The sequence below is a fragment of the Salvia miltiorrhiza genome, unplaced genomic scaffold (genome assembly GCF_028751815.1).
Source record: "Salvia miltiorrhiza cultivar Shanhuang (shh) unplaced genomic scaffold, IMPLAD_Smil_shh original_scaffold_462, whole genome shotgun sequence".
NCBI classification, from domain to species: domain Eukaryota; kingdom Viridiplantae; phylum Streptophyta; class Magnoliopsida; order Lamiales; family Lamiaceae; genus Salvia; species Salvia miltiorrhiza.
In genome coordinates this window covers 105,676-114,278 of record NW_026651554.1, presented here as the reverse complement: position 1 = coordinate 114,278, position 8,603 = coordinate 105,676, and the positions used below count along the sequence as shown (strand labels likewise).

Below are 8,603 nucleotides of genomic sequence, written 5' to 3'. Positions count from 1 at the left end.
ATACCGTTAGCCCTTATCTCATATACCAAAATCAATTAAAGGATATTTTAGTCATAAATTATTTCCATAAAGTTTCAAGGGTATTATGGCAGCCATAATTATGGCTCCATATAATTTCTCAATTCAAAATACAGCTAGTGTAAGCTGATGTGCGAAACCAAAAAGGAAGCTTCTAATACATGCCTTCATTTCACTCCACTTCTAATAGTAATTATTTAAAAAAAAGGAGGTGACCTATCATCAAGACTATAACAGATGCCATTCCACACTTTCCAAGAAGTAAGAAACATCGTTAAATATTTCCAATAAAAACAGAATTTCCAACATTAAAAAATCCCTCAAATTTTGAATATTCAGCCCCTCCCTTGACTGCAGGCTCAAATTGTTATCTTGACAAACTATGTATAAAACAATCTTTCTCCCTCTTCAAACAAAACACCACCATTTTTTCCACAACAACGAAACTGCACTCTTTCTTCCCAGTTCTTGAATTCCACAGCACTCCCTTTTCTAGTACTCCTGCTGCTAAACAAAGAAGAGAGAGAGAGAGAGAGTGGTGCAAGAATGGATGCGGGCGATCTGTACAAAGCGAGTGGTAGCTTGAGATCAAGCAGCAAACGAGGTGAAAGCTTCAGAGTGAACAGCTCGAACATATGGAGGAACACAGGGTTGGAAGTGTTCACACGATCATCGCGTGAAGAAGATGATGAGGAGGCCTTGAAGTGGGCTGCGCTCGAGAAACTGCCCACGTTCGATCGCCTGAGGAGAGGCTTGCTGCTCGGATCAAGAGGCGCCAACGAGGTTGAGGTGCATGATCTGGGAATCCAAGACAAGAAGCAGCTCGTCGAGAGGCTGGTCCAAACTGTGGAAGAAGATAATGAGAAGTTCTTGTTAAAGCTCAGAAACAGGATTGATAGGTGTGTGTGTGTGTGTGTGTTTTGAATGATTTTGATTGAGTTCTTTGATTTCTAATATGCATGAATTCTTGCATCTGCAGAGTTGGGATCGATATTCCAACCATAGAAGTGAGGTATGAGCATCTGAATATCGATGCGGAAGCCTTTAGTGCAAGCAGGGCTCTGCCTACTTTTGTCAACTTCCACATAAATCTGGTTGAGGTAAAAGCAAAAACAAGAAACTGAACATACATATACATATACATAGAAAAAAAATCATTTTTTTGTGTGTGCAGGGATTCTTGAACGCACTACACATACTTCCAAGTAGAAAGAAGCCTTTTACAATTCTTAAGGATGTTAGTGGAATTATCAAACCATGCAGAATGACTCTGCTGTTAGGTCCTCCAAGTTCTGGGAAAACTACACTTTTGCTTGCTTTGGCCGGAAAGCTTGATCCAACCCTCAAAGTAAACAGTCCTTTTTTTTTGTGTGTGTGGACATGATTGATAGAGAATCGAACGTGTTTCTGAAGTATGAAAACGAAATATTTGGGCAGGTTTCGGGGAGAATTACTTACAATGGGCATGAAATGCATGAATTTGTACCTCAAAGAACTGCAGCATACATAAGCCAGCATGACCTGCACATTGGAGAAATGACTGTCAGAGAAACCTTGTCATTTTCAGCCAGATGCCAGGGTGTTGGATCCAGATACGGTGTGTGGAATTACTGTTCCTAATTATTACCAGAAAAATGTACTCCCTATTTATGTTTTAAGTTAAGTGTTGTCTTATTTGGATTTCTTGAACAGATATGTTGGCAGAGCTGTCACGAAGAGAGAAAGCAGCAAATATCAAACCAGATCATGATGTTGATATCTACATGAAGGTAAACACACACACACTATATATATATATGTACCTATGTGTGTGAGTATAATCTTAGGAAAAGGGAGGTGGCGGCTATCTTTTGATTTGCAAGACAGTTTTCAACAGTAGTTGGTTGGAGATAATCCTATTTGAAGTATTTGACAGGAAAAGAGAGTTTTGATTCCAACAAAGCGACAGATTTTTGGTTTATTTAATGCCAATTATTGTCATTATGTCTTGACGCTAAGTATCTGCACATCTTTAAATAAAGTAAAACAAAACATTTTTTTGAGCCCACTTAACTACTCTAGCTTTATAGATTTCATTAGCAAGATCTTTGGCGTATCCCAATGATTTACAAAAGGGTTGAGTAGAATAGATTGACAACTAGAAAATTGCAAAAAAAAAAATGGGATTCAATTTAATTTTTATATGATTTCCTGAATTGAAACTAAAAATCTAACTGAATTATGGAGCCCGGATTTCGTTTCACGGGGTCCAATTTATAATAATTATTAAAATGCGACTATATATAAAGGAAAAAATAAAAAGAACCTAAACCCTTGAAAGCACAAAAAAAGCTAATTAAGGGCCGAGCCTCATTAAAACCTTTTTAAGGAAAACCCAATGGGAAAAACCTTAAAAAGGGAAAAGAGTACTCGTCTATGAAGCGGCAAACGCGAAAAGAAAAAACCAATAAACGAATACAGGTAATGGGGAAAAAACTTCAGAAGCAAATAATATTAAAATAAATATATAAATGTAAAAATAAAATTAAGTTTTGTAGTAAAATCAAAATATTATCTCAAGTATAGTGCATCATTAAAAAATAATAGCTAGACATGACTAATACTAACATTTATCTTTTAAAATTTATATCTTTTGTATTCTAAAATTGTTGCAAAAAATTTACTGGTAACAATTAGTATTACAAATAGATCTTTTTCAATGTGAGGTACTAAGATTAATCAAATATCAACATGTCCTAATAACTTACATGATAAAATTTAGAATAATCGCTAATAGCTTTGTATCTCAAACTAAAGTTAACTTAATTAATTTCCCTAAAACAATGATATTCTTCACATAAAAACATAAATACTAAATGCTCATTAATAAGTTAATACAAATAACATATATCCAACAAAAAAGAAATGAAAACTAATTCACTAGCATGTATTGGCTTGAGCTAACAACTAATAGGAGTTAGGATATCTTAGTAATTTACACAATTGTGCAGTGAAAAACATAACTGAGTACTGAAATAGCACAGGCACTGCTTTTGGACAATCAATATTGTTTCAGACAAAATCAACAATTAGACAACTCGGCTGAAGTCAGGACTATCGATATTTTCACACAAAATTTAAAATTTGTTTCTTATTATGTAGGCAGCAGCAACAGAAGGAGATGCAGCAAATGTTGTTACAGATTATGTTCTTAAGGTACCTGGAGCAGATATTAAACTCGAAATTTAATGAGCATTCTAACAATTCCAATAGCTCAGTGTTCTCAAGATTCTCCTGTTCTTTTTCCAGGTTCTGGGGCTTGAAATCTGTGCCGACACTTTAGTCGGAGACGAGATGATAAGGGGTATTTCTGGAGGGCAGAAAAAGCGTGTCACGACAGGTAAACAAACTGAGTACTAGAAATGAATAAAAATAAATAAAAAATTAAAAGACTTCTTGAACGAGCTTACCTTGACACTGATTTCTGGTGTGAAAAATCACAGGAGAAATGCTGGTTGGACCAGCAAAGGCACTTTTCATGGACGAGATATCCACTGGTTTGGATAGTTCGACGACTTTCCAAATAGTGAATATGCTTCGACAATATGTCCACATTATGAAAGGAACTGCATTTATCTCCCTGCTGCAGCCAGCACCCGAGACCTATGATCTGTTTGATGACATTGTTCTCTTGTCCGATGGTCAGATCGTCTATCAGGGTCCTCGAGAAAATGTGTTAGACTTCTTTGAGTCCATGGGTTTTGCATGCCCAGTACGGAAAGGAGTGGCTGATTTCTTACAAGAAGTAAGCAAAAGAAATGATAAAAGTTAGGAATCCTTCATTTTATATAGCCTTTCAATGGGTCTAATGAAAAGAATGAAACTAATGCAGGTAACTTCAAAGAAAGATCAAAAGCAATACTGGGCAAGAAAGAATGAGCCATACCGATATGTCTCAGTTAGTGAATTTGCAGAGGCCTTCCAATCATACGTTGTTGGACGGAGGATTGGAGATGAGCTCTCAATCCCATTTGATAAGACCAAAAGCCACCCTGCAGCTTTGACAACAGAGAAGTACGGTATTGGGAAAAAAGAACTTCTAAAAGCCTGTGCCGACAGAGAATACTTGCTGATGAAGAGAAACTCATTTGTCTTCTACTTCAAGATCTTCCAGGCAAGCTTATAAACGTGAAACCATGTGCTTGTCTATTATATTTAGTTGAAAAAAATTTGCTAACGAAAATTATCTATATCTGGTTTCAGATTTCTGTGATGTCATTGATTGCGATTACACTCTTCCTGAGAACAGAGATGGGTAAAGATGACATAGGAGACGGGGGGATATATACCGGTGCTCTGTTTTTCGCTGTCATTCTTGTCATGTTCAACGGTATGTCTGAGCTTGCCATGACGATTTACAAGCTACCTGTATTCTACAAACAAAGGGATATGTACTTCTTCCCCCCTTGGGCATATGCTATACCCTCATGGATCCTGAAAATCCCTGTCACCTTCCTTGAAGTTGCTTTATGGGTATTTGTCACCTACTACGTGATTGGATTCGACCCAAACATAACAAGGTAACAGTTACAAAATACACCTCAGATAATATTCTCGGTCCCTTCTTCAAATGTAGTAACTGAAAAAGAGTCCCATTTGCAGGTTACTGAAGCAGTACCTTCTGCTTCTGTTTATGCATCAGGCGGCATCAGGATTGTTCAGGTTTATTGGTTCAGCCGGTAGGAACATGATTGTCGCAAACACATTTGGTCTATTTGCACTGCTCCTGCTTTTCGCCTTGGGTGGTTTTGTCCTAGCACGAGGTATAAGATCCAAGATCAGATACTTAAATCACTCTCATAACAAAATAGTTGGTTATGTTTCCTCACATTTTATTCGTAATTTAGGGGATGTGAAGAAATGGTGGCTATGGGGCTACTGGTCCTCTCCACTGATGTATGCTCAGAATGCAATTCTGGTTAATGAATTCACAGGGCATAGTTGGAGCAAAGTAAGCGCACACATCAATCTTTACGAGCAATTTTTTCAAAGTTTACATGATATTCAAACTAATCAAGATACCGTCATTTTATAGTTGGTAAATGGGACCAAACTGGGAGTTCTTGTTATGGAGTCTCGAGGGTTCTTTCCTCAAACATATTGGTATTGGATCGGGGTAGGGGCGTTGTTTGGATTCGTATGGCTATTCAACATCCTCTACCTATTATGTTTGACATTTCTTGGTGGTGAGCTTCACAATTTACTAAACTTTTACATGTGTTGTAGATTACATTCAGAAATTAATATTTTTCTTCCTAAATAAAATAATGCAGCTTATGAAAAACCTCAAGCTGTCTTACCCGAAATAGTTGAAGATGATTCCCATGTGCGCGGCTCTATCAGCAGAAATTCAGCTCAAGGCAGTGAGGGCATGCGGAGAAGCATCTCATCTGGATCTTCATCTGTGAGATCAGATGCCATCGAACTCACTGAGAACCGGAAAAGGGGAATGATTCTTCCATTTGAACCACATTCTCTCACATTTGACGACATCAGATACTCAGTGGACATGCCGGCGGTAGGTTCAAGATTTAAAAGGAAGGGCGGTAGACTTATTTGTCACTAAAAGAGTCGAGTCAATGAGTAACAAAATGCCTATTCAATTTGCAGGAAATGAGAGTTCAAGGAGCCACGGAAGACAAACTGGAGCTTTTAAAGGGTGTCAGTGGTGCTTTCAGGCCAGGTGTTCTTACAGCCTTGATGGGTGTTAGTGGGGCTGGTAAAACTACGTTAATGGACGTGTTAGCCGGAAGAAAAACTGGGGGTTATATTGAGGGACATATCACAATATCCGGATACCCGAAGAACCAGGCGACGTTTGCTAGGATATCGGGATACTGTGAGCAAAACGACATCCATTCTCCAAATGTGACGGTTTACGAGTCCCTCACTTACTCAGCTTGGTTGAGGTTGCCCCAAGAAGTTGATGAGAAAACTAAAAAGGTTAATTGAATAAGATGTCATTCAATAACCTGCCTTGTTTTTCATATCTCGATTTGATTCTGATATTTTAGCTCCTTTTCTGCTCACAGCTATTCGTTGATGAGGTTATGGACCTTGTAGAACTCACCCCCTTAAGAGAAGCACTAGTCGGGTTGCCAGGAGTCAGTGGCCTCTCAACCGAGCAGCGAAAAAGGCTTACTATTGCAGTTGAACTTGTAGCCAACCCTTCAATCATATTTATGGATGAGCCGACTTCAGGGCTTGATGCCAGAGCTGCTGCAATCGTGATGAGAACAGTCAGAAACACGGTAAATACAGGAAGAACAGTAGTGTGCACCATTCATCAGCCTAGCATTGACATATTTGAATCATTCGATGAGGTAAGCTAGATCATAACACAAATGATAAACCTACAGTATTGATATATCTGCTGCTCGTTTTCCATGTCATACTGAAGCAAAATTTTGATGTGATTCGGCAGCTATTTTTATTGAAACGAGGAGGGGAAGAGATATACGTTGGACCATTGGGTCGCCAGTCGACACACTTGATCAAGTACTTTGAAGCAATTGAAGGAGTGCCGAAAATCAAAGATGGTATCAATCCAGCTACCTGGATGTTGGAAGTAACTACTTCAGCACAAGAACTATCTCTAGGGGTTGAGTTTGCCGACTACTACAGAAAGTCGGAGTTATACACGTGAGTTGAATTCCTTCATAGTTTAAGAAAAAAAGTTTCCTAGGATGCAACTCTGCTAACAAACTTATGCATAAAATTTACAGGAGGAACAAGGCCCTAATCAAGGAATTAAGTGTCGTTCGTCCTGGCACGAAGGACCTCTACTTCCCGTCTAAATACTCCCAATCTTTCCTTACCCAGTGCTTCGCCTGCCTATGGAAACAACACTGGTCATACTGGAGGAATCCGCCATACACAGCTGTAAGGTTTTCGTTCACAACCTTCATAGCCCTTATATTTGGGACGATGTTCTGGGACCTCGGCTCTAGAAGGTTAGTAGGCAAACATACATTCAACTAGTCAGAAACCAACTCATTACTCCAATGCTAATACTGTTGCAAACACAATCCATTGCAGCAATACTCAACAAGATCTATTCAATGCCATGGGTTCTATGTACGCTGCCATCAACTTTCTTGGGTTCCAATATGGTTCAACAGTACAACCCGTAGTTGCCATCGAGCGAACTGTATTTTACAGAGAGAGAGCAGCTGGAATGTATTCAGCATTACCATATGCATTCTCACAAGTGAGTGGCTAATTCTAATCTAAGTGCAAGGTATAGCCGTATAGAAGTTCAGAATTACTTACCAATCTTTCCCTCTCTCTGCAGTTTGTCATCGAAATTCCTTACGTCTTCGCACAATCCCTCATCTATGGTCTCATAGTCTTCTCGATGATGGGATTCCCCTGGAGCGTCGAGAAATTCGCCTGGTTCATATATTTCCTGTTCTTCTCGTTACTATACTTTGTCCTCTATGGTATGATGACCGTGGCCGTCACACCAAACCACAACATCGCTGCCATCGTGTCTTCCTTCTTCTACGGCATCTGGAATCTCTTCTCAGGATTCATCGTACCCCGGCCGGTAAGTTCTAGCAATGTTCTAAGTCACTACATTGGGCATCATATCTAAAAACATTATTCATCAACTACACATCACAAAAAATCTCCAACTAACATTTCCACTCTCGATAACAGAGGATGCCTATATGGTGGAGATGGTACTACTGGGCTACTCCCGTGTCTTACACCTTATACGGCTTCATAGTATCTCAGTTTGGAGATATTGAGACTGAGATGGACAGCGGAGTCACAGTGAAAAAGTTCTTGGAAGATTACTTTGGATTCGAGCGCGGTATGCTCGGGGTTGTGGCAGCTATACTCTGTGGATTCGTTGTTCTTTTCACATTCATCTTCGCCTACTCTATCAAGACATTCAACTTCCAGAGGAGATAAACAACTGTTTTTTTTACACCTCACGAGCATTCACTTTCACAAGTTATGAAGAGCAGAGATTTTGTATAGGAAATCTTAGGATGTCTATAAGGTAAAATCAATGTTTTCGAATTTGGGTTCTACTTCTTATATATTGCTATCATCAATGGATCAAAGTGTGTATGTGATCTAATTTTTTTTTGGGGTTTTAATCTAAAGTCTCCAATTGTATCCTTATTTTTCTGAATAAATTATCTGGTTTCAATCAAAGAAAGATCCTTCACTACATCCACATCAATCGCCATATGCAGAAACAGAATCATCATAAACTCCTCTACATCAAAGCGCGAATAATCGAAACGAATAGGAATTTCCACAAAATTTAACAAAATTGCAGAAAAGGAATGAACCTGGTGAAACTTCGAAACAGAATCGGAATATATTTATGCAATCACTAGATTTAAAACAAGAATCTGAATCAACGTACCAGAATCAGAATCGGAAGCTGGAAACCGGACTAGGATAGTCGATTCGTTGTTCAATGTGGGAATTTGGGGCGACTCGTACGACGTCGTTGGATTAAGTAACGAGTATCAAATAATTGCAGTTCCCAATTTTATCCATTTTAAACATTTAATACACATGGG

The 8,603-nt window shown here is 38.7% G+C and overlaps 1 protein-coding gene and 1 long non-coding RNA gene across 3 annotated transcripts; one reads left to right on the top strand and one right to left on the bottom strand.

Moving 5' to 3' along the window:
• Window positions 1-269: 269 nt before the first annotated feature.
• Window positions 270-5,497, bottom strand: LOC131004815 (uncharacterized). Of its 2 annotated transcripts, none has more exons than XR_009095111.1 (4): window positions 5,358-5,497; window positions 3,468-4,810; window positions 1,646-3,367; window positions 270-1,539 (listed from the first exon to the last, which is right to left on the bottom strand). It is a non-coding gene; the product is annotated as an uncharacterized LOC131004815 (long non-coding RNA). The 2 variants fall into 2 exon arrangements; XR_009095110.1 differs by having other exon boundaries at window positions 3,218-3,367.
• LOC131004814 (pleiotropic drug resistance protein 1-like) lies at window positions 565-8,193 on the top strand. The gene is made up of 21 exons (XM_057931571.1): window positions 565-917; window positions 998-1,118; window positions 1,193-1,366; window positions 1,456-1,615; window positions 1,711-1,787; window positions 3,160-3,213; window positions 3,307-3,397; window positions 3,501-3,802; window positions 3,890-4,171; window positions 4,261-4,577; window positions 4,660-4,820; window positions 4,905-5,008; window positions 5,093-5,243; window positions 5,331-5,575; window positions 5,668-6,000; window positions 6,090-6,380; window positions 6,482-6,699; window positions 6,783-7,010; window positions 7,096-7,267; window positions 7,352-7,606; window positions 7,720-8,193. The coding sequence occupies exons 1-21, from the start codon at window positions 565-567 to the stop codon at window positions 7,975-7,977; spliced, it is 4,347 nt and encodes a 1,448-aa protein (XP_057787554.1). The 3' UTR covers window positions 7,978-8,193.
• The last annotated feature ends 410 nt before the right edge of the window (window positions 8,194-8,603 follow it).